Raw genomic sequence first — 24,672 nt, 5'->3', positions numbered from 1 at the left:
ATACGATCTTATACGATGTAATTAAAAACATCTGCAATCAAACTGGGGCTGATGGTACAGTAAATCCTTAATCAGAAATTACCCACCAGCAGCTCCAGCCTGGAATCTGGTGGGACACCGGGGCACTGTCACCATCCCTCTTGCCACGGGAGGATGATGGGTGGCCGTGGGCAACCACGAGGAGCTGATAGGAGCCTTTGGGTCAGCCTGCCCCATCCCAGCCCTGCTATCCCCCAAAACCTATTCCCAGCTCCCATTTCATCCCACAAGCCCAGTTCCCCACTCCCCAGCTCAGACCTGGAGTGAAATCATCCCAGTGCTGGCACGGGGACACCAGAGCAGCAGGGACCGTGGCACAGGGAGGTTGTGTGGCAGATGGGGACTTCACCTGGGGTTCCCCTCATCCTGCCACAGGCTGGGGATGTTCCTTGGGATGTGCACGTGGGAAAGGGCTGGGAATCTTTGGCTGGTTTGGGTTGCACCAGTCACACCAGCATCCTGGTGTGCAGGGATGGGCTGAGCTGTGCCAGGAGCAGTGCCTGGCCCTGGCTGCATCCCCACGTGCTGATGCTGGCACCAAATGAGGACAAATGTGCTGGGGGACACATTAATGGGGGTGCCAGGGGGACACCAACACTGGCAGGAGCAGCAGCAGCTCCTGGCGTGCTGGGAACTGCAGCCTTGGGTCCAGGGGGTCCTGGCAAAGCCTCGGGGATCCCAGTACCAACACCTCAGCTCTGCCCACAGCCAGGAATTCCTGGGGGAATGGTGAGGCCAGCAGGAGCTGGGGGGGGTCCAGCCCAGCACGGGCCCCACATCCATCCAGTATTCAGCTGGTGGGGTGTCTGTGCTGCAGCCAGGCAGGGGGGGCAGGGGGGGCCCATGGGGGGAGGCAGGAGCACCGACCCTGCCAACCTTTTCCACCTCCTGACCTTTCCCCAGCCCCTCTTGGAAATGCCACGGAGCTCCTTGCCTGGACAGATGAAATGTCAGGGAAGGTGTGTGGAATATTTCCAACTGCTGCACTGGGGGGGTTTCCCCCATTGCTGGGGGGGGTGGGGGCTACGGTGCAGCCTGTCCCTATTACCCTGTCCCATCCCTGTCCCAGCCGTGCTGCCAGGCTGATCCACACACGACTGGCTCTGAGTGTTTAAGCAGAATTGAGTGTGTGTTCAGGCACTTTCAAACACCAGTAATCTTCATCTGGGAGACGGGAAGTGAAATATGTTATTGCTGCCTGCAGTAAATTACCCGTGCCAGCCCTCCCGCCTGAAACACGGCACTCGGCGGCCACTGCACTCACTCACCCTCACCTCGCTGCCTGCTGGGACCCTAAATTACCAAATAAATGGGTGGTGGGCAGCCCTGGGGGCTGCGGGGCCACCCCAGCACCACCACCCAACCCAGCACCACCACCAGCACCCACCCCGGCACCACCACCCACCCAGGCCCTGGCTCCGGCACCTTGAGGCAGGTGCCCCTGGGGCTGGCAGGATCCCATTCTCACCAGATTTGTCCCCAAAGGCAGGGAGTGACAGCAGCACCGTGTCCCCAGAGGTCCATCTGCTCCCCAGGACCATGTCCCAGCAGGTCCCCCGGGCAGGATGCTGATGCACGTTGTGTGACTGCTTCATCAAGGCTGCGGAGGAAACACCCGAGGAGGGCCTGGGGAGAGCTTTAAGAGGAGGTTTAATTTCCAGAAAGCAAAAAAAAAATAAAAAAAAAATAAAAAAAAAAATAAAAAAAAGCTTTTTGGAACGCCAAACCCCCCTAAAACAAATAAAATAAATTCCTGCAACTTTAAACAATGATTGTGTTGGGTTTGGGAGATGTTATTCCTCGTGACAGACAAGGGCAATTATCTGCTATCCGCCAGCAGTTTTAGCCTAATTTCATTACTGCTGTGCAATTCTTCCCGAGCTGCTAGTCTGTCACTGTCTCACAGAAAGGATTAGCCGGCACTTTCTTCATCTTCAAATGAATTTTAGCTGTCATGCCCTTGATGAAGAGGGGAGGGAGGGGCCGGCAACCCACGCGGGATCGGCATCACCCGTGCCGGCCACCCCGGAGCCGCCCGGAGCCGGCAGCTGGGGACAGCCCGGGGGTGAGCAGGGATTTCCCTCGTCTGCAGCAGGAATGGGCCAGGGAATGTTCTTTGGGAAGCGGGCAGGGATCTGAGACAGAGCCTGGGCACAGCCTTGCTGCGGGCATCCAGGTGGGATCGAGACACCCGAGTCTGTACAGCGGGGAATAACAAACACGCTGCCTTCCTCCCCCTCTCCAGCTGCTTCTCTGCCAGCCCAGGCCACCGAGGGGGAGAGAAAAGCAATTTTGAGCCAAAAATCACAGAGGATGAAGCGGGGAGAGAGATCCAGGCAACAGCACCCCCCAGGGATCAGCACATTCCCAGAGCCAAGGGGGGAATCGGGTTCACCCTCCCGGCCGAGCTGGAAGGCAGCACCCAGAGCCCAGCTGGACAGCCCTGCACTCAGGTGGCAGAGGGACACCTGTGCCAGGGGTTCCTGTCCCCACCACAGCCCCCTCCCCAAATAACAGGGAAAGGGTTTGGCTCAGCGTGGGGACTCTGACCACAGCTGGGATGGCCGGGGCAGGATGTCCCAGGGCCACCCCGGGACGTCACCTCGGGTACCCAGCTGCCGGTGCCAGGGGCTGGCAGCAGCCCAGGGGCTCCCTTATTTTTGTAAATGTTAATTCCTGCCCTGCTCCTCCTCCCCTCAGAATATTTTAGCACCTTTAATGCAATTTCCTCCTCTCTCTGAAATATCATTTTAATACGACCCAGCCGTGCCGTGTACCTGCTCCCTAATAAACCTCTGCGACTTTAATGAACTAAATAGCAAATTACTTTTTTATTCAAGAATGAAATTTCATCATATTCATAATTCATATTTTATTTCAGACATCTGCTGCTGATTACATTACATTTAACTAAAATTAGATGATGCTCAGAATGTAATTAAGCCCCTGCCAAATTCTCTGGCCCACCAATACCAGCCTTGCTCAGCGGGGGCTGCTTGGAACCTAATATGTAATTAGGAGCTATTTTCTAGCTGTTTTTAAAGTCTGAAAATTAGCTGCCTTTATTAATCACACAGACAAATATAAAGCGGAGCCAACGCTTGCTGAAATTTCTAAAAAGGATTTTTTTTTAATTATACACCACATAGCGCTGAGACTCATTTTGAATGTTGATTTGTTGTGCACTGACATTTTGACAACTAGTTCTCAATTTGTCTGTCGTAGTTAGGCAACAACAAAGCAGACTCTAATACTTAACTTTCAAAACCTTCAGCCTGCTGGGAGGGGAAAGAATGGGGAGGGGGGAGAGAAAAAAACCCCACACACCAGAGTCCTGGGGGGGTGCAGGACACCCCAGACACTCAGTGACAGACCCTGGGCAGCCCCAAAAGCCACACCAGGACAGATGAAAAATTTGTAAAGTGTCCTCAAAATGGCACCAGGGGGGCTCAGCTCACCCAGCAGCTCCTTATCCACCTCAGACACCCCAAGGGTGGGGGGCTCCCTGTCCCAGAAGGGACCCCAGGAGTGGCAAAGAGCCCCGAGGGTCCCAAGCAGCCCCCCCCCATAATACATCCCTGCACACTGACATTTCCACTCTCTCACTGACCCTCTTTCTGCTCTCTCTGTTATCTCAAATAATGTCACTGCCTCTTCAGCAGCTACTCACCGGAGCAGAAAGAAGCCACTGCTGACATGGATTGTAAAAAAATTAAAAAAAAAAAAAAAATTAAAAAAATAATAATACCATCTGTGCCTGGCAGGGGATGGGCAGCATCCAGGCAGCCCCCACAGCAGGGGTCTCAGGCCAGGGGGGGTACAGGAGCCCCCAGACACACCCCAGCAGTGATGTGTCCTGTGCACTGGCAGAGAAGGAAAAAGAAAGATTTTAAAAGGTTTCTTCATACAAAATATTTTCCCTTTTTGCTGGCATCAAACACCAGTGACCCCAAGCTACTGCTGGGTCCCACAGCAGAGAGCCCCCCCTCCCCTCCCCCCCAGGCCACCCCTCCTCACCTACAGGGCAGCCAACATCTTCCCCAATTCATGTTTTTGGATTTTTTTTGTTTTGTTTTGTTCTGCAAAAGAATGGAGTGTGGCTTCCCCTCCCTGCTCCTGCTATTAGATGCAAACCCGGGCTCGTTAGTCTTCCTGCAAAGCTCATAATGTGAAAAATGAAGCTGAAGAAAAATTAGCCAAATTACCAGGCTAATCCTTCAGCAGCAATCACTGCTCTGCTGCACATCTGTAAAAATGAGGCTGGGGAGAGCAGAGGGGAAAAGCACTCGTGTGGCTGGGGGTGAGAAGGGGATGAGCCCAAGGGGAGAACACACTCCTGCCCCTAAATCCTCCTTTCCTTTTGCTCCTCAAACTGCAGGGAGAGGGAGGGCACCTCCGTGGGGTACCCAAATCCTGGGGGAGCAGCCCCTCCAGCTGCTGGCAGCACATCTGTATCCTCCCCCCCTCCTCCAAACCAGGCTGAGGAGCTCTGGGGATTGCAGGAGGTGTTTGGAAGTTGGCAGAAGCACAGAAGGGATTCCCATGCCAAATGCCCCCTCCCAGATTGCAGGGTGCTTTCAGTGAGGCTCCAGCAGAGCAGGAGGAGGGAGTGGGTGCTCCCAGGCTCACAGATGGATGCAAAAATCCTTGCTCAGGGCCAACAAACTGGGACTGGCTCCAGCTGCTGACTCCAGCAGGCACAGAGAAAGCTGAGCAGGGCTCCAGCAGAGCCCCTGGGCCAGGGGCAGAGCCCTTCCCACAGCCAAACCTCACCCAGCCCAGCCCAGTGTCCCCCCCTCTGAGCCAGGCCAGACCAGGCCAGCCACAAACCCTTCCTCAGGCTCAGGACTGGCAGGGAGCAGAGCAGGACAAAGGCAGGAACAGTCCAGAGGTGGCTGGAGCCTTCCCAGGAAGGGGAATTGCTTGTAACCCCCAAAATGTGCCACTCACATCTCAGCTGCCAGGCTCAGCCACTGCCACTCTGTCACTCCTGTGCCTCCATCACAGCCCCAGAGGATCCAGAGCTCAGCAAGGGAAGGCTGAATGGTCACAAGCAAAAGCATCCCAGGTTGCAAGATCCTGTGGCACAGGGGGGGAGTTGGTCAGTTCAAAATCATCAATTCTAATTATCACTTAAACCAGCAAATGAACATTTTTACCCCATTTTTTCCCTCCCTCCCTCCTCCCCCAGCTCTCGTAGCACAAAGCCACCTTCTGACAAAAGCAGCTGATGAGGAAAAACACTGAATAACACTTTTGATTATTTTGCTTGTTTCTGTTTTTTTCCAACCTCAGACATGTTTTGAAGTGAAGTTTCTTTGCACTGGATTTGGCACTTCTTTGTGCTAACCAGGAGAAACTACAGACACATTTAAGTGGTTATAGTCAACACACTTCCAGATACTCACATTGATTACACTGTATTAGAAAATGGTAAATTATTTATCAGGCTTTCTGACTTGTGATTAGTGTAAAGCCTCTCGTGGATGCAAATTGGAATTGTAATTAGACACAGCAAGCCAGCATCTGAAACCTGTTCTTACTGAACCACTGTAAGGTGCTTTTTTCCTTTTGTACCCAGCATAATTATCAAAGAACACTTTGCACGTAAGAAAACACAGATTTATTAAAACCAGAGACAGTTTTACAGCTGATGAGTGAACTAAAGCTGGTCACCACAATGCTGGGATTTCAGAGCTTGGATTTATTTTTTTTTTTTTTTGTTCCTGCTCTAGAGGGTAATTTCCCACCCCCCTGTCCATTTGTTTCTCAGCTTTGGACACAGCTCTTCATGAAGAGTTACACTTAAAACCCCAGACAAACACAACACTGATCAAATCTCTTGGGCAGGTGTAGAAGACACCAGAGCCACTGAGAGTCAGTTTATTCCTTCAGGAACCTCTGGCTTCAGCCACTCACCTGCCAAGTCCCTTTAGTTCTGTGGCTCAGCTCATTAAAATTTCAACAGTGAAAACTGCATTTACATTTATGTAATGAGTTTAAATGCATTTCAAGGTTTTACAGTTTGCCAGCTGCAAGCTAAGGTCAGCTTTTAAGGAGGTGGTTGCTAGTTTGTTGGTTTGCTTTTTTTTTTTTTCCCTATTTAAAAACAATTACTTCAAACTAAACCAACCCCCTGTTTGCTCTGCCCCTGCCCCCAGCAGGGCAGGCAGGGTCAAGGCTGAAGAGTGAGAGATCCCAGATCCCAAGAGGAATGTTCAGACTTCCCTTGCCTCCAGCAAGTGTCCTCACAGGTGACAGCCTGAATCAGACCTTGAGCACATGAAGAGGAACCAGAGCCTGGTTACAGGTCCCTGTTTAACAGCCCAGGAAAGAGTAGAAACAGCAATATTTTCATTAAAAATGTGCTGTTTATATCAGTGATCCAATTCCTGATTAGTAGCAGGCAGGAGGTGTATTTAGAGGTTTCCTCTCCACCCTGAATTACAGTCCAGCAGAAAAGAAAAAAAAAAAAAAGCCCTGAGTGTCAAGCCCTGAGCTGCCAAGATGCTTTTCACCCAAAAATGTCAAAGCTCTCTGCACATCCACCTTGCCAGCCCCACTGCCCACCCTCGTGGGACACCAGGGAGAAAAGAACACCCAGCACAGGCATCTGAAGCAGCAGAACCAAGCCAAGTGTCATTATCCAGGCTGGAATCCAGCCAAGCCCCTCTCCTCCTGCCCCTTGGGATTAGCACAGCAGTCGAGTAAGTAAATTTAAAATGGGATTTTGAGAGCCTGGGTCAAACTCTCCCCCAGCCCAAGGGCAAGCAGCTGCTCCTGGCTTCTCGTAGCAGCCCCCACTCCCAGGGACACAAAGCCTGAAATTGGCTCCACGTCTAGAGTCCCCCAGAGCCCACACCAAGCTGAAGAGGAGCTGCCAGGCACACACCCCCAGAGCCATCACTCTGAGGAGGTGATGCCAAGAGCTGGGGTCTTGCCAGAGGCAGGAGCTTAACCCTCGGAGAGCGCGTGCAGCACTCGGGTGCTGAGGGATGAGGAGGAGTGCAGGGTCACCCCGGGACCCCCGATGTTGGTCTCCCAGCACTCAAACCCACAGGCACACAAGTCTTGCTTGGCTGCTTCCACGGCCAGCGGGGAGGTGTCTGCCAAGAGGAAGGCAAGAGCAGGCAGTTAGTTAGTGAGGGCCACTGCAGGGAGGCTGCAAAGGGCCAGGGCAGGTTGAAACACGTTTCCCTGGAGCAGGGCCAACACCCTGAGGAGCTGAGACACACATAAAGGAACCTCCTGAATCACCCCTGGATCAAACGCTGCAAACTGCACCACCAGGAGGCTCTGCTGGATGCCACCCCAGGCTCCCACCACAGCTCCCACCACAGGGGGTGGCCTGGTGTCCCCCTGCTGCCCCTCACGTCCCCCTGCTGCCCCTCACGTCCCCCTGCTGCCGTGTCCCTCTGCTGCCCCTTGTGTCCCCCTGCTGCCCCTCGTGTCCCCCTGCTTCCGTGTCCCCCTGCTGCCCCTCACGTCCCCCTGCTGCCCCTCACGTCCCCCTGCTTCCATGTCCCCCTGCTGCCCCTCACGTCCCCTTGCTTCCGTGTCCCTCTGCTGCCCCTCGTGTCCCCCTGCTGCCCCTCGTGTCCCCCTGCTGCCCCTCGTGTCCCCCTGCTGCCCCTCGTGTCCCCCTGCTGCCCCTCACGTCCCCCTGCTTCCAAACCTGACAGGATTGCCCTGGTGAGGAGGGAAGGATGAGCACGGGGTTACTGACCTGGTCTCAGCAGGGTGATGCCACAGCCACCCCCGCCAGCCCCGGTCAGCTTGCTGTGCAGGCCATGGGATGCTGTCACCTGGCACAGCCTGTCCAGGGAGGGGTGACCAACCCCCATCACGTTCAGGTGGTGTTGGTTTATGTCAAAGAGGTCCTAAAAAGCAACCACAGACAGGTGTGATGAGCCTACAGGGTGACAGAGGCACTTCACAGCCCTGCCTCCCTCCCTGGAGAGGTGCAGGGGGTGTGCACTGCACTCCTTGCTGAGGGAGGACAGAGAACATCCTGAGCACCTCAAGCTGCCAGCTGGGATTTGATTTCAGGTGCTAAATCAGAGCTCCCCAAATGCCTCCCGACTGCTTCACCTCTCCCCTGTCACACCAGTGTTGAGCAGGAGGCTGTGCAAGCCCCCCTCCCTTCCTGCTGGCTGTGGGGAGGGCACTGAGCCACCAGCTCGTGGCTGTCACCCTGCTCTGCAACCCTTCCAGCAGAACCAAACCCAGGGGACCTGTGACACAGCCCAGTCTGGAACAGCTCTGCTGGAGAGGTGAGCTGGAGTCACCTCCTCCTGTCTGAGAGGTGAGAGTTACAACTCCACTCCTCTCCAGGCTAGAGGTGAGGAATTAAGGAACTGGGAGCAAGCCTGGAGCAGGGTGAGGAGCAGAGACCAGGCCCCCAGGCACCACACTGCCCTCCCAGCTCCATCTGGGAGGAATCCTGTTCCCAGCAGTGCTGGTGGGACACCCCAGCTCCATCATGTCCCTGGCTGCTGCTCCCCTTGCCATGCCAGAGGGTGCCACAAGCCAGGAGCCAGCTGAGACAGGACCAGAGCTCCCCCAGCACCCCCTGCTCCCCTCTCCAGTCTCTGCCACTCCTGGGGGCTGGGGGGGAGCAGCAGGAGCCACGCTGCAGCCTGGCAGGTGTCAGTCACATCACCCTCCCTCAGCTCCACATGGATCTGCTGCCAAGACTGCACAGGAGGGGGATGAGGCAGAAAGAATTCCTGATTCCTTCCCCCCCCCCCCAGCATTTCTGTGCTGTGCTGAAACCAGCGTGGGGAGACGAGTGAGGCAGAGGCACACAGAGTGCATCCATCCCCAGTCCTGCCTGGGCTGGGCCAGACATCCATCTCCAGGCCTCTTTATATGCCTGAGTGAGGGCACAGCACCATCTATGATGATCCAAGACACCTGTCACCTCCTGATCCCAAATCTGCCAGGAATGGGATGACAGCTTATGACACAGTAGAGCAGCTCCATGGTTCATGTACAAGGCTGTCCAGACCCGCACGTTTCAGAAACAGCCAAATACATACATATATATATTTATATATACACATACATGTATGCTGCATCTCATCAGCTGTGCCTCTGTGGGCAACCCAGGCATGAGACAAAACAAGCTTCAAGGCAGAAACCTGCTCACTGCACTGCTGTTTCCTGGGCACTGCATTCCAGGCTGCTTCCCAGGGAGGGCACCTCCAAGCACACTCCCAATCAGCCCTCCCCTGCCCCAGACACTCCCCACTCTGGGCAATAATTAATGCATTCAGGTGGAGAGGAGTTGTCCAAAGCTCCAGACTCACTCCAGACCTTCCCAGCTCAGCCCTCGTGAGGCTCAGCCTAACCTTGGTGTGCAGGGAACAGAAGGAGTTTGCTGTGCATGCCACAGGAGACCCCCAGTGGGTGCTGCAGTCCCAGCTCCCCACGTGCAGCGAGGGGCAGCACAGCCTGAAGCAAAGAGGAGAAGGTTGTACCAACCATCTGCTGACAGAGTGGCCTCTGCTGCTGCCACAGCTGGGACAGCAGCTGTGTCCCACCCCAGAGCCTTCTCCTGCACCTCCAGAGCACACTCGTGGCTGGGGAGGGGACAACCTGACAGTCAGAGCAAGGACAAGCAGAGGACTTCACAGGAGAGTCAAGGGCAGGGATCCAGATGCCACCAAAGAATCGCACCACCGGTACCAATTGGCTCTGGGCTGTCCAACTGGCTCCAAGTCACTTGGCACCCCAGCCAGGCCAGGTTTGGCTCAGCTGGGACACTGCCACATGTCCTTACCTCACAGCTGTATGGATCAGTGGTACAGCCTGCTCAACACTGAAAAAAAAAAACCCCAAAACAACCCAAAAAACCCAACTTCCTCCACTTGGAAGCATGCTTTCCCCCCAGCCCAGCAGCCTTCCCTCTTCTGAACAAAGCCAAGACAAACACAGATCTTTGTGTGCACCTCATGCATCAACGTCAGGTCAGCCCTGGGCACAGCTCTGTTTGCTACTCTCCAGAGCCAGGAGAAGTGCAGAGCACTGGGAGCTGGCTCAGAACCAGTTCATCCCAAACCAGTAGCTGCTGGGCTCTCTGCTCCTCACTCCAGCCCTGGCAGTGACAAGGCAGCTGCTTCACTGTGACTGCCAGGAGGAGTGCTGCTGGCCCAAGGTGCAGGGAGCCAGCATCTCAGCCTCCTCTCATTCCCTCTTTCTTAGCAGAGGGAAAGAAAACCTCCAGAGCTACAGCCCCACAGAACCTCCAGAGCTACAGCCCCACAGAACCTCCAGAGCTACAGCCCCACAGAACCTCCAGAGCTACAGCCCCACAGAACCTCCAGAGCTACAGCCCCACAGAACCTCCAGAGCTACAGCCCCACAGAACCTCCACAGCTACAGCTCCACAGAACCTCCAGAGCTACAGCTCCACAGAACCTCCAGAGCTACAGCTCCACAGAACCTCCAGAGCTACAGCCCCACAGAACCTCCAGAGCTACAGCCCCACAGAACCTCCAGAGCTACAGCCCCACAAGACCTCCAGAGCTACAGCCCCACAGAACCTCCAGAGCTACAGCCCCACAGAACCTCCAGAGCTACAGCCCCACAGAACCTCCAGAGCTACAGCTCCACAGAACCTCCAGAGCTACAGCCCCACAAGACCTCCAGAGCTACAGCCCCACAGAACCTCCAGAGCTACAGCCCCACAGAACCTCCAGAGCTACAGCCCCACAGAACCTCCAGAGCTACAGCCCCACAAAACCTCCACAGCTACAGCCCCACAAAATCTCCACAGCTACAGCCCCACAAAACCTCCAGAGCTACAGCCCCACAAAACCTCCAGAGCTACAGCCCCACAGAACCTCCAGAGCTACAGCTCCACAGAACCTCCAGAGCTACAGCTCCACAAAAAAGCACCAGAACCACCCCCTCCCTCCCTGGGCACCACTGTGCAGAGACACCAGGAGCAGTGTCTGTCTGTCTGTCCCCTGGCTCCAGGAAGGGCATTAAAAGCAGCACACACAGACTATGGTTTCACTCAGAACAGAACATTTCCTGCTATCAAATTTTTCCTTAGACCTAATGTTCTTTAAATGACATTTTGATGTTCAACAGCCACAGTGTCTAAAAATACTGGGAAACGAGCCCCCTTACCTCCAGCACAGGGTAATATTCTGCTGATGGATTTGCAGGCATTGCTTCCAGAACCCTTTGGCACTCCTGAGAAATTGCATCAATGGACTCCAGGACTGGGTTCATTATAGCAGGGAACTGGGAAGGGGGAAGCAAAGATGTGAGAAGGCTGCTTCTGGTCTTCTAATGCCACTGGGATGAAACCAACCCCAGTCTGTCCCTTGGAGCTGGACAATTTCTCAGCCCACTTGGGACAGCTCATTCCCAGACACCCCCTCTGCAGGGCAGGGCCATGGTCAGGGACTCCCACCTGAGCTCCTGAGGGTCAGCTCCCCACCCTGCCCCAGCACACATCTCCAGGCAGGTTCTGTACCTTCAGGATCTTCTCTTTGACACCAGCCACCAGGACCTTGGTGCTTCGTGGGACTTTAGTGTTTGTCAGCAAGATCCTCAGTGTTGGCACCCTGGAAGCAGGAGGAGACCCCTCCTCACCTCTCTCCTTCCCAATCCCCCAGCAGTTCCCAAACAGTCACAGTTCCTTCTGCCCCTAAAGGCCTGGGTGAGCAAGACACCCCAAATAAAGAGCCCCAGTGGTGTTAAAAGAGTTGAGCAGGTGCTTAAGTGCTTGCTGGGATCAGGCTTGCTACTCTTAGATACCAGGAGCAACTGTTAAGAGTGCTATAATTGGACTAAAAATGTATTTACCAAAATCCATGTTTTTCAAGCAAAATCTTTCCTTTGAAATCTGCTCTGTGAGACCAGCCAGCAGTAGCCATTAGCTGCTAATAGAGCAATTTCATGCACAGTGAAAGATTTTAATGGAGTCAGATGATACTTTGTTGGCAGGAGGCAGAGGGAACAGGCAGGGCCTGGGAGTGTCTCTGCTGCTGGATTTTCCCCCCCTCCCCAGGTAAGCAGAAAACTCCCCCTCACCCCCCACATCAGCTGCTGCCAGGAGCAGATCCTTTCCTGCTGCCCATATTGCCATGAAATTAATATTGATCCTTTGTGCTGTGTTCATTTCATGTCAGATAATGACCAAACATTGCACTGCTCCCACCTACCCTGAACCAAGCCAACACCCAACCTACACACACCCACAAACCTGGCTGCAGAGCCCCTTGCCAGCACCTTCCCACCCCCCTAATCCACCCTTCCACCCCCCTAACCCACCCTCCCACCTCCTGACCCACCCAGACCCACCCTCCCACCCCCCTGACCCACCCTCCCACCCCCCTGACCCACCCAGACCCACCCTCCCACCCCCCTGACCCACCCAGACCCACCCTCCCATCCCCCTAACCCACCCAGACCCACTCTCCCACCTCCTGACCCACCCAGACCCAACCTCCCACCCAGCCAGCCCCTCCCTGACATATTCCAACCCCCCTGTGGAAGTGTGATTTTTGAACTGGAATATTACCTCTTTAATGGAGTGATTTTTCCTGACTGGTATCTCAGGGCTCCACCTAAAGTAAAAGAGATGCATTGTCTGGGCAGGAGCTGAGGTAGCAGTGGCACAGGAGGCAGCAGCTCTTTCATCTTCAGAGCCTCAGCCCCAGCCTGACAGCAATTTCAAGAACCATGTTCTGAGACAGCATGGAGCTGCCTGACCCTGCTGACTTCATGAGAGGGTCTGCCTGGACATTGTTAACCCAAAGCCTTTCCCTTTGCTCTCTGCTAACTTGGGGGATCATCAGAATTAGCTTTTAAAAGGCAAAGAGTTTGGGCAGCATTAAATCTTTACTGAAAATAATTAAAAAAAAAAAAAAAAAAAAAAAAAAAAAAAAAAAAAGAATGAAGCAGTGATTCCCTGGGGCAGAGCCAAGCACAAGGGTTTCCAACTGGACTGAACTTGTGCTTTCCTGTCAGCAGCTGTCCTTCAGCAGGGAATTGCTTTGTCCAGAAGGAATGTCTCACTTGGCTCCTACTTTTACAGGGGGCACTGTGATTAGGTCTCATTAGAAAGATTATTAAAAGTCTCCAAGGACACTTCCAAAACACTTGCAAGTCTCTGCTAATTGAAACTAAATGACAGCTGTCCAACTGCATTTGCTGCTGCATTATCCTTGGGGCAGGATTAGGTTTCTTTGTTCACCCCACAAGGTTTACATCCCAGTTATGTGCCACGGGGTCTCTGCCTCATGGGGGACACTGGTGTCACCATGGAGTCCAAGAACTCAGCTGGCTCCAGTCCCAGCTTGCAGCTGGGGCACACCAAGGCAGGGAAGGATTCCCCCTGCTCAGGTCAAAAGGGGGGGACCTGAATCTGGGAGCTGCTGTTTCCTTTGCTGTACCTCACTGTCAGGAGGCAACCTGCTCCCCCTGTCCCCTACATGGACCCCAACCAAACCTCATTATTTGCAGAAATGCCACTTGTGGGACCCTCCACCACCACCCCCTGGGTGCTGCACACTCTGCAGAGGGGAAGGGGCAGGGGGCTGCTGTCCTGCCACCCCCCTCAGCCCCCAGGGGCAGCAGCAGGCACACACCTACCCCAGGTCCCCACGGCGTTATCCACACCCGAGGGATTGCCATGGATCACCCTCTCCCCCTGGAAGGCCCAGCTGTTGATCACACTCAGCTCTTCTTCTGTCCACCTGAAAGGCAGGAAAACCATCCAGCACACCCCCAGACCCAGGGAAGCCACAGCAGGAAGCAGACAAGGCAGGGGTTGCTGCAAAAAGCCCTGGATCCCTTCCCTGCTCCAGCAGGGAGCAGGCACTGCTGTCCAAGTGCCCCACTGCTGCCCAGCAGAAACGTCACAGCATCCCCAGCCCTGCCCGGGGAGCTGGCACTGCTCCAGGGACACTGCCAGCACCAGGGGCACCACCAGGGTGTGCTCCTGCTGCCAGGCAGGCAGGAGATTCAAGGGGAAGATCCCAGCTCTGGCTGAGGGAAAAAAAATCGAATTTAAGTGACTGGAAGTTCAGCCCCAACCCCCCCTTCCCTGACTCTGCGTGGGACCACACATCTTGGCCCCGGATCCTGCTCCCAATCCAGGCAGGACGGGGGATTTATAGGCTCAGAAAAAATTTATAGGCTCAGAAAACACAGTGTGAGAAGAGAAGAGCAGAAGCTGCATTTCAGACAGGCAAGTTCAGGCTCCAGTCAGCAGCTGCTCAGCTGCAGCAGCCTCACAAGCTGGGTCAGAAGATGCACTTACAACTGATTTACTGTCTCCTGCAGAGACTTGGATTTTTAGGGATTAACTCCTTTAACACTTGGAGCTGGCACTTGAGAGCAAAGGAGGGGAACCAAATGCAGACCCAGGTGTTGTGATGCTGAAAACACAAACCCAGCTCTTGCCATTGGCTTAAAAGCAGCCACACAAAGTGGGAGCAGCTTTGGGGGGTTCAGCCCCTGGCACAGAGCTTGCTGCTGGGTCAGAATCCACAGGGATGGAGGCCCCTGACTGAACTCCCTGACTAATGGGCTGTAGGAATCCCAAAAGCAAACACAGAGCTGCCAGTTCCACACCAATTCCCCACTGCAACTTTTACCACCATCCCACCACAGTCAGCTCTCCCCAGGAGCTCTCAAAACCCCACAGCTCTGGGGGCTGCAGCTCCAGAACTCACCAGGCTGCCCCAAAGCCACCCACTCCCCCCGTGCTGCAGGACTGTCCCAAACCCAGGCCCCCCAAGGGGAGCTGATGCCTGCAGAGAGCCCCCAGCCCCACTGCAACACACAGACCCCCATCTCTGACCCTCCCTTGCAGCAAGCATTCTACAGATTTTTAGAAGATGGGCTCACAACAGGTACCAGGAGACAGAGCAGAGGCACAAAGGAGGATTTGTGATGAGCATCACACAGGCTGAGATGAAATCATGAGGACTGTCAGCAAGGCAAGGCACAACTTCAGAGAGCCACAAGCTACCTGGAAGCTGCTTCCTTGAACTCCCTGCTTCCCCAGGCCTCTGCTGAACATCTTGATCCATCTCCAGACACCTTGCATTTCACTTTGCCAATATTTAATCTGGGAAGCACTCAGGAAGCCAGCTTGCCCCACTGCTACTCAAAATAGAAGTGCAGTTTGTTGTAAACCACTTGTTTTTAATCCTCTTTGAGAGGCTGTGCTTCTTCTCCACCCAGGAGTCATTATCTCATGCTGTTCTTTTCTTGCCACGTTAAGCAAAAAACCTTCTGAAGTCTGACACCCCCATCCCTCACTTACCCCACTCTGCATGCCAGCTGGAACTAAAAAACCAACAATTCCAGCTGCAGCTAAGATGTGTGAGCAGGGCAGGAAGAAATTCCCACTGCCTGCTGTGGAACTGGCCTTTTGTTACTCCTCAGGCTCTGTGAGTGCTGGGGAGATTTGCCTGATGTCCTGGTTTGGGCCAGGATAAAGGTGATTTTCTGTCTTGTACTTTTGCTTTTAGCTAAGTCTCTTGTAAGTAGTTGCACTTGCTGAAATGAACAGCAAGTTTCTCAGACAGTGTGTGTTTCTAGGACTGATAACACTTGATGTTTATAGTTACTGCTAAAGACTGGGGTGCAGAGCCAAGGACACTGCTCAGCTCTGAGGAAAACATAAAGAGGTCCCACCTGCAGCCTCCTTTGGGGAGGAACGGACAAGATAGATGCCAGAACTGACCAAACAGAGTATTCCATCCCATATACATCATCCTCAGGATAAATTTGAGGGATCATGAGGGCCAAGCCAGATTTCCAGCTTCCGGCTGCCTGCCCTTCCTGCCTTTCCTGCTTCCCTTCCTTCACCTGGCATCCTGGAAGGATTCCATCCCTTCCTCTGCCTGTGCTCCTGATCCATCCCAGCCCATATCTGTGTGTTCTGCCTCCAGCTCCCAACTGCTGCCAACTCCAGGAGTCCAGCCTGGACTTTCCCAGAGCTGCCCGGCAGCCTCGGTGGTGACGTGAGAGCTACTGGGGGAAAGGGGGGAGGAATGTGGTATCCATTTTCTTGTATATTTGTATATATTTATTAATTTTTCCTATTTATCATTACTGTTTCATTAAAGTTGTGTAGTTTAGTTTCCAACCCATCAGTCTCTCTCCCTTATTCTCTCTCCTTTCTTATCAGGGAGGAGAGAGAGATTAACAGAGAGGTCTGTTACTGGGTTTCATTGCCAGGGCAGTGCTAAACCCTGACACCTGAGCAGGGCACACAACAAACTGCTCTGCTGCAGGGAGGTGGGTGTGGGTCAGGCTCTGGCTTGGAAGCAGAACAGTCACAGCCCTCCTGCTGCCTCAGTCCCACCCAAAATCCCCAGAAATCAACCCCAAAGGTTGCCCCTGGCTCAGAGCACAGGGGGTTCTGCTGCTCCAGCTGCCCCACACGTCTTTAAACACAGACACACAGCAGAGCAGCTTCTCAAGAGTGAGCTCCAAGGGAAGGTGACCCAAGGGCAGAAGGAAACTCCTTCACCAACCACTGATAAAGGGGAAACTCGGGCAGAAGATCAGAAGGAAATGTGCCACATGCAGGAAAAAAAAAAAATCCATGTGAAAATGCAGAGAAACAATAAAGGATCCTCCACTCCTTCAGCACACAAAGGAAAACCTGGAAGGTGCTCAGGGACAGAAAGGAAATAGAGGTTAAAAAAACTCCCCCACACTGAAGTGTGTTTTATTCACTTGGCAAAATAAAGTGCCTTTTTTTTTTCTTAAATTTGTACATCTTACAGTAGACAAGGGGAATGATACAAGTGGTACCAAGTCTCTACCTCCCCTTGCTTTGATCAGAACTGTAGATGTGTGATTCCCAGGGACAGGGCTCAGCTCTGCTGCTGGGAACACTGGGCAGCAATGGGAGGGGAAGGAAAAAGAGCTGGAGGAGCCCAGGAGGTGGACAAAGAAACCAGGAGAAGTGCCAGCAGCAGAATGAGTGCAGGTAAAGGCAGGAGAGGGGCAGGGAGAGGAGAGCTGTGCACCCAAAGGTGAGTTATTACCTGGCTGTGGAGTCTCCCTCCTTCATGGGGCAGGAGATGGCCCCAGAGGCTGTCAGCAGGGCTGCTGCCAAGCAGACAGCATAGGCAGCACTGGAACCCAGCCCTGCACCCGTGGGCAGCTCAGACCACACCAGGATGTCCAGGCTGGGAACATCTCTGGAACATAAGAACAGGCAGGATGTAACACAGCCACCCTGAGTCCCACCTCAAGATGGTATTTCCCAGGTAAAAGGTGCCAGTGAGGACCAAGGTTGTTGAGGACAAGGCACAGCAGGATGTGGTTTATCCCAGGGGGGATGGAGAGGGCTCCTTAGCAGAGCTGAGTGGCCTTGCTGAGCCACTGCAGGGGAGCAAAACCTCCTGGATCTGTGCTCAGCAAACCCCCTGAGCTGCTACCAGGGGCAGCTGGGAACTAAACACCTGAGTAGCACCATAAAGAGACCCTTCAAAGAGTGTCTTAAATGGGATTTTAAATGTTCTCCTAAATACAGCTTTAATATCCCAGCCCTGGAGCTGCAGTTACAGCCCACTGGAGGGACAAACAAGATGAAACACACACACACAGAGCCCTGTTCCCCTCCCAGCCCCAGAGCTTTCACTGCCTGGGGAGGGACACAAATGAGGAGCTGATGGTCTCAGGGCAGCCCCAGGGTGGTCACCAGGAACTCAGAGACTGCAAAGCACAGTGGAAAACTCTTCAACCTTTATTCCTTTGGTGGGAATATTGAGGTCAGGTTCTGACTTGGTGCTGCACCCAACCAGTGTTGGCTGAGCTCAGAAAGCAGACCAGCCCCAAGCTCTCATGTTTTTAGGGAGATTCAGCCCACAGAAGGGATCAGACTTAGCTCAGAGAATGAATTCAGAGCTCACTCCTGTAGCAGTTTCTCTAAGCTAAGCCAGGAGGAAAGGAGCTGCCTGATGTTTGCCTCTCTGGATGCTGCAGGAAGGGGGGGGATGACCTGACCTCAGCTCCTCAGGTGACTCCCAGCCCCCCTGCTCTGCCCTGAGGCACCCAAAACCCAAAGAAAGAGTCAAAGAAAAGATTCCTCCCAATTCCTAATTCTGCCTCAAACATTTGGTTCCTTCCCATGACCTTGCAGAAGCAATTATTGGTGAGCAGCCCTGCAGACAGCAAGCTGAGCTTGGGGCAGGGAGAGGGCCTTACCCATACTTAGCTGAGATAGCCAGGCACAAATAAAGGAAGGCAAGAGTAGCAAGGCTCTCAGGAGCTGAGGCTTCAGCAGTAATTCCAGCAAACTTTCTCAGTGTCTCCAGCTGTTCCACACTGGGGGATTTAGCTTCATCCAGCTCAGCTGTGGAAACAAGCAGAGGAGAATTTAAACTTAAGAAAACCAGGGAATTGTTAAACCCAAAGCAACAATATCCTGTTAAAGGTGGCAGAAAGGAGTTGAGATAAATCCAGATTTCACCCACAAGCTGTCCATGTGAGGACTGAAAACAAAATAAAGCAAAACCTCCACTGCTCCACCTGAAAACCTGGCTTCTCCCCCCCATCCCTGTTCTATATCACACTATATAGACCTTGGCAAGTCACAAGCCCTTTACTAAAGAAGGTGGCCACTCTGCTGTGCCTCACACGAGCCCAGCCTCCCAACAGCCAGGGGCAGGCAGCAGTATAAGAGAATTTTGGGTCAGTGCTCTGTCCTCTAACTCTGCAAGCTTCTTCCTGCTCTCTGCTGAGGGAACAGTGCTCCTGAGGATCCCAGGAGAGAACACCATCCCCTCAGAGGGAAAAGGCACAACCACCAGGCAGGGGCTGCACCCAGCAGAAGATGCTGCAGAGGTGTGCTTGGAGCAGGGAGGAATTGCCCCCTGTCCCTGCCTTCCCCAGGAGCCCTCAGCTCAGAGTAACTTCAGAGGGATATCATAGAACCCTAGAACTGGTTGGGTTGGAAGGGACCTCAGAGATCATCAAGTCCAACCCTTGATCCACTCCCACTGCAGTCCTCAAGCTCCCCACCAGTAATACACCTGGACGTGCTCCCTGGCTGGCTCCTGTGTGCATTGTATGGGTCTGAGGTACAGCAGGACCAAAACAACCCCCTGGAAACCTGAAACAGGACAGCAGAGCCACGACAAGGGACTCTCAAAGACACCAGAGCACCAGGCAGGTGACAAGAGGCACCCAGAGGGACTGTGGGTGCCCCAGCCAGGGATGTGCAGGGACACACAGAGCGTGGTCAGAGACAACCACACTCTGCAGGAGAAGAAACAACCTGGAGAGTCCCAGGGCGGTGACCCAGCAGAGGTCACCGGACCCAAAGCACCAAGCAAGACCCAGGGCCTCACACGGGGCCCAGGGAGCAGTTCCTTGCCTGGAAATCCCCTCCGCAGGGTCTGGAGGCTGAGGGTGTCCCAGCTCCTCACCGCACCGACACTGGGCAGGCGGATGCACACCCGGGGCTCGGCGCTGGGCCTCAGGCGGAGGAAAGTCCTCAGGTCCAGAGCGACGGCCAAGGCCACCTGGGGGAAGGAGAGACGGGGACAGAGGAGGTGAGGGGGAGCGGGGACAGAGGAGGTGAGGGGGAGCGGGGACAGAGGAGGTGAGGGGGAGCGGGGCCCTGAGGTGAGGGGGAGCGGGGCCCTGAGGTGAGAGGAGCCCGTGCGGAGCCCCCCACGCGGCAGGCTCCTTACCTTGCCGTGCACCACAGCGTGCTCCCCGTGCAGGATCACCTTCCCGGGGGCCGACAGCACCAGACCCCGCTCCCACATGGCGGCTGCGGGACGCGGTGCCTCAGGGAGCCCCGCGGTTGCCTCAGGGAGCCCCGCGGTTGCCTCAGGGAGCCCCGCGCCGCCGCCGCCGAACTGCCCAGCGCTGACTGACAGCCCCGCGCACCAATAGGAGCCGCGCCCCGCCCCGCCCTCCTTGCGCTCCAGCCAATAGACGGCGGTGTGGCGGAGGCGGGACTTGCAGCGGACCAAGGGGAAGGCGTCGGCGCGGCGTGGTGCGGCGGTGAGGTGAGCCGGGAGGGAGGGGCGGGTACGGTGGCCCGGAGGGATGATCGGGAGGGTGGCGGCGGTGGCTGCGGGATGGGGAGTGCGGGGGGCGGCGGGGTGGAGGCAGCGGAGCGGGGCGGGGAGGTGAGGCGGGGAATGGGGCAGTGCGGGACAACGGGGGGGAGGCAGGGGACGGGGCGGGACAAGGGTGAAGCAGGGGACGGGGCGGTGCGGGATAAGGAGGGGTGAGGCAGGGGACGGGATGGTGCGGGACAAGGAGGGTGAGGCAGGGGCCAGGGCGGGGCGGTGAGACAGTGGATGGGGCGGTGCGGGACAAGGAGGGTGTTGCAGGGGACGGTGCGGGTGGTGCCCCCCCCTTCAGACGTTCTTTGCCCCCGCAGCCCCCATGGCGGCCCCGCAGAGCGCGGTCCCCGCAGCTCCCGTGTCCCGAAGATCTACACGAAGACGGGAGACACAGGTAGTGCCCGGGGCATGAAGCACCGAGGGACCAGTCCCGTCCCGTCCGGTCCGTCCCCAGCCCCCTCCCCGCGGCTGCGCGGGATCGGTGCCGGTCCCTGAGCGCTTTTCCCGGTGGTTTTTCCCGCAGGCTTCTCCAGCACCTTCACCGGGGAGCGGAGGCCGAAGGGGGACCGGATCTTCGAAGCTCTGGGAGCCACGGATGAGCTGAGCTCGGCCATCGGGTAACCCCTGCCCGGCCACGGGGGTTGGATGGGTCCCTCTGCAGGCACCGGGACCCCCGCCCCCTCGGGGGGGTCTGCTGGGTCCTCGGAACTGCTCTCCCAGCCCCTCCACCCAGCAGGAGGGAGGGGATGCACCACAGGTCAAATTTTTCTTGGAGAGGAAAGCAGCCATAAGTGTCCATGTTCTGTGCTTTCCCTCCAGAAAATGGTAATATCATCATATTTTTATTTTTTGATTTGCAGCAAGCTCTTGGTGCTTTGTGTTTTTTCTCCCCCAGGCTTGCTGGTGAATTTAGCAGTGAAAAAGGGCACACGTTTGTGGAACAGCTTCACAGGGTGAGTAGTGCTGGTAATCCTCACCCAGAGCACTCCCTCCAGCTCTGCTACTGGAACATGGTCTTAAACTCCTCAGTTTTAGACACGATGCTCCCATTGGATTCCCATGCAGGACTTTAATAAATTTAATATTAAAAAAAACCCACTTAAGACTCTGCCCCTTGAACAGTCTGGAAGAAACAGCTTCCTGTAACCCAGAAGGAAGGTGGTAGATAGAGTGATGAGCTACAGGCAGACAAACACCTCTGATTTATCCAGATCTGGTCCTGGTCCTACACACAACTCTTGCTGTCACTTAGATTTGAAATGGGGGCAAAGTACCCACATCAGGGCAGCCTTAGCTGTCCCTGGGTTGTGCTCATTAGCACAAGGACACAGGAGGAGCTAATCAGAGAGTTGAAAAAGCTCTGCCAGGTATCCCAGGCTGGAGAGAGCTGCTCCTCCTGGAAGTGGAGGTGACAGCCTGCAGCTGTTGGTCACTCCCTGTTTTTTTTTTCCAGAGGTTGCTGGTGGGGTGTCCTAGCAGGAAGGGGATTATGTGAGCTTTCTGCAGAGTCAGCCAGGGTGGTTTAATGTGCCAGTGAAAACAAGTCCCATAAAGCTGGCTTCCCATAAAGCAATTAGGGAGCACTTATCTGATCCCCCCTGCCAGCCAGCTGGGGGCTGATCAGCAGCAAGGGTAGGATCTTCTTTAATCAGCACAACCAGCTGTCACCTCCCCAGCTCTGCTGCAGTTGTGCCTCAGCATCAAAGCCTGGCTAATGAAAGCTCTTTTCCTGTGGGTTCTGATTGCCACATCCAGGTCCAGTGCACGCTGCAGGACGTGGGCTCCAACATTGCCACTCCACTCTCCTCAGCCAGGGAACCTCACCTGAGTAAGTCCTGGGGGGATTTTCCTGGGATAACAGTTCCTGAACCACAGCTCTCCCTGCAGGCTGGCTCTGGGGAGGCTGCTGCAGTGCTCAGCTCTGCAGGGGGTGTCTGGGTGCTGAGGGGGGCACACAGCATCCCAGGAGTGGCTCTGTGACCCCAGGGGTGTGAGTGACACCCTGGAGGGCAGGAGGGTTGGTTTGGGATGCTTTCCTAGGGCTTGCTGATCAGAGAAATGTGAAAGCAGAGCTGTCTGAATCACTTCTGCCTTTCTTCTAGCTGATTTTTCTTCTCTGTAGGACGGACATCTTTTAGTGAGGAGCCAGTGCTGGAGCTGGAGCAGTGGATTGACAGCTACTCAGAGCAGCTTCCTCCCCTCCAAACTTTCATCTTGCCAGTAGGTCCTGCTTGTGCCTCTCACTGGCTGGAGAAAGCTGACTTCTCTGCCACTCGTTGGGGAAAAGAGGTTGTGAGGCAGTTATTTGAGTGGACAGATACAAAAAAGAAAAGCAGAGAGGGCACGGTTCAAGTTAAATTTCCACCTCCTGTTCCATTCCAGTCTCTCTTCCCAGCTGCCCACCCATAACACAGGGCTCAGCTCTGGGATAAGTCCTGCTGCAGCTGCAGGAGGAGCTGGGGGGCTCTGGGTGCTGTCAGCAGGCAGTGATGTGCTGCTTTTTGGTTGTTGTTTCAGTCAGGAGGTAAAAGCAGTGCTGCTCTCCACCTCTCCAGGGCTGTGTGTCGCAGAGCTGAACGGTGGTGAGTGGGGGCTCTGGTTTTAACAGAGATAAAAAGTGATCAGGATGGGACAAGGACAGCAAAGCATTGCAGTCAGAGCAGGCAGCTGTGGCTGTGTTGTCCTCAAGCTTCCTGTGTTTGTGTGAGGCAGATTCCAGGGGTGCAGTCAGCAAACAGCAAATCCCTTCCCTGGGCTGGGTCAGCTGAGCTGAGAACTCCAGAAAGAAGCAACAGATCTGTGTGGGGATGCATCTGCCTGTTCAGCTGGGGGTTCCAGGTGTATTTTGTAGGCTGGGCACTGGCAGGTATCCCAGGGAAGCTTTAGAAGGCAAGGAACAGCTCTGTTCCCTCAAGAAAAGGGGCCCTGTTTACCCAGAAAAGGAGAGGGAATCCCTCAGGGTGTCAGTCACCTGCAAACTGCTCCCCTTTCTTCAGCAGCCACAGAGAGGAGCTGCATGGTGGAACCACCCGGGGTTCCTAGGGCAGCACCCAGCATTCTGCTGTGCCCTGGGGACTCTGGGGAGCCCAGGAGGGGCTGGGTGGGAAGGCTGGGGCTCCAGCTTTGTGCCTTCAGAGCTAGGAAGTTAAATACACCAAAAGTTTCTCTCTCTTGTTCTAGCGTGGTTCCTTTAGTCCAAGCAGGGGAAGCAGATCCAAACGTGGCCAAATACTTGAACAGGTAATAAAAAAAATAAACCCCCAAACCTTTACTCAGTACTGCATGTGCCTGGTGCTCTTCCTTAGTCTTGGGATCCTCTCCAAAACCTTTCCTTTTAGAATAAGATCTCTGAAGTTTAAGCAGCTTGTTAAGAAGTTATTGTGAGGCTGCGTTTGCTGATGCTGGGGGAGCCACCAGTTCACTTTTTTCCTGCATCTTGTTTTGGAAATGGCTCTGGGGTGACCTCTTTGCCTTCCTGCTGTGTGGTTGGGTGTTGCTGGACAGAAACAGAGGTTTCACTGCTTCTCCCTTGGCTTCCAGACTCAGTGATTACCTCTTCGTGCTGGCACGTTACGCTGCCATGAAGGAAGGGAAGGAAGAGAAAATCTATGTGAAGCCTGAAGCATGACTGGGATGAGTGATCCTTCACCATGGGAAGCTGAACCCAGCAAATCTGTTTTCCCACATCAAGGAAGGGAACGAGGACAGGCCTGGATGGGAAATTTGAGCTGCCAAGAACTTCCAGCTTTAACTCCTGGTATTAAGCTGCTCTGTCTTGGGCTGACACTGGAGGAACTGAGAGCCCTGGGATGGAGCTGGGCCAGGAGGCTTCAAAGAGAAAGAACTAGAGCTGAGCTTTGGAGATGTCTGAACTTCCCTGGGCAGCAGCAGGTGCTGTGAAGGGCCTGGAGAGGACTGAGAGGGATGAAGGAAACGATTGGTTTCTCTTTGTAAGTCCTAATGTACAGAACAGCAGCTGGGTAGGGATTCAGGAGCTCTGGCCACAAGCTTTGAAATAATAAATGTGATTGACTTGTACCAAAGGGCCCTTAACTGTCATGCTGTAACCCTGAGCTCACTGTGCTGCTCGTTTTTAAGGTGCTTTGAATCCATCAGCCCTGGCTGGAGCTGAGCTGTGTAGATTTACAGGAATGCTCTAGGAATTCTTTGGCTGCCATGAAGCACAGCTCCTTGCTGCCAGCCCAGGGCTCACACCAGGCCAGCCCAGGATAGAGGGATTAAAGGAGGAAGGGGCAAATCCTACAAGTCAGGCAGGATGATTCTGTGGCTCTTAAGCTCTGTGTAGGCAGCTGGGGGATAACTGCATGTCCCTGTCCTCCTGGTGAGGCCACAGCTTGAGTCCTGTGTCCAGTTCTGGGCCCCTCAGCTCAGGAAGGAGATTGAGGTGCTGGAGCAGGTCCAGAGAAGAGCAAGGAGGCTGGGAAGGGATCCAGCACAAGTCCTGTGAGGAAGGGCTGAGGGAGCTGGGGGTGTTGAGGCTGGAGAAGAGGAGGCTCAGGGGAGACCTCATCACTCTCTCCAACTCCCTGAAAGGAGG

At 54.7% G+C, this 24,672-nt stretch overlaps 2 protein-coding genes across 3 annotated transcripts; one reads left to right on the top strand and one right to left on the bottom strand.

Annotated features, from left to right (window-relative positions):
* Nucleotides 1-2,851: 2,851 nt before the first annotated feature.
* Nucleotides 2,852-19,902, bottom strand: MVK (mevalonate kinase). 2 transcript variants are annotated; one of them, XM_071763401.1, is made up of 10 exons: nt 19,728-19,880; nt 19,409-19,556; nt 18,238-18,385; nt 17,073-17,228; nt 13,654-13,757; nt 12,581-12,626; nt 11,531-11,621; nt 11,179-11,295; nt 7,766-7,919; nt 2,852-5,118 (listed from the first exon to the last, which is right to left on the bottom strand). In XM_071763401.1, exons 1-10 carry the CDS (start codon nt 19,803-19,805, stop codon nt 5,087-5,089), a joined length of 1,074 nt encoding a protein of 357 aa, XP_071619502.1. In that variant the 5' UTR covers nt 19,806-19,880; the 3' UTR covers nt 2,852-5,086. The 2 variants fall into 2 exon arrangements, with proteins under 2 accessions (XP_071619502.1, XP_071619503.1); XM_071763402.1 differs by lacking the exon at nt 2,852-5,118 and adding an exon at nt 5,647-7,145 and having other exon boundaries at nt 19,728-19,902.
* Nucleotides 19,804-24,157, top strand: MMAB (metabolism of cobalamin associated B). Its single transcript, XM_071763598.1, has 10 exons — nt 19,804-19,863; nt 19,978-20,051; nt 20,432-20,508; nt 20,638-20,731; nt 21,010-21,067; nt 21,870-21,942; nt 22,237-22,334; nt 22,632-22,696; nt 23,295-23,354; nt 23,655-24,157. The coding sequence occupies exons 1-10, from the start codon at nt 19,804-19,806 to the stop codon at nt 23,740-23,742; spliced, it is 747 nt and encodes a 248-aa protein (XP_071619699.1). The 3' UTR covers nt 23,743-24,157.
* The last annotated feature ends 515 nt before the right edge of the window (nt 24,158-24,672 follow it).

This window comes from Heliangelus exortis, chromosome 19 (genome assembly GCF_036169615.1).
Source record: "Heliangelus exortis chromosome 19, bHelExo1.hap1, whole genome shotgun sequence".
Lineage (NCBI taxonomy): Eukaryota > Metazoa > Chordata > Aves > Apodiformes > Trochilidae > Heliangelus > Heliangelus exortis.
Note: the sequence above shows the minus strand (reverse complement) of the source record. Positions and strands in the feature narration are given on the sequence as shown.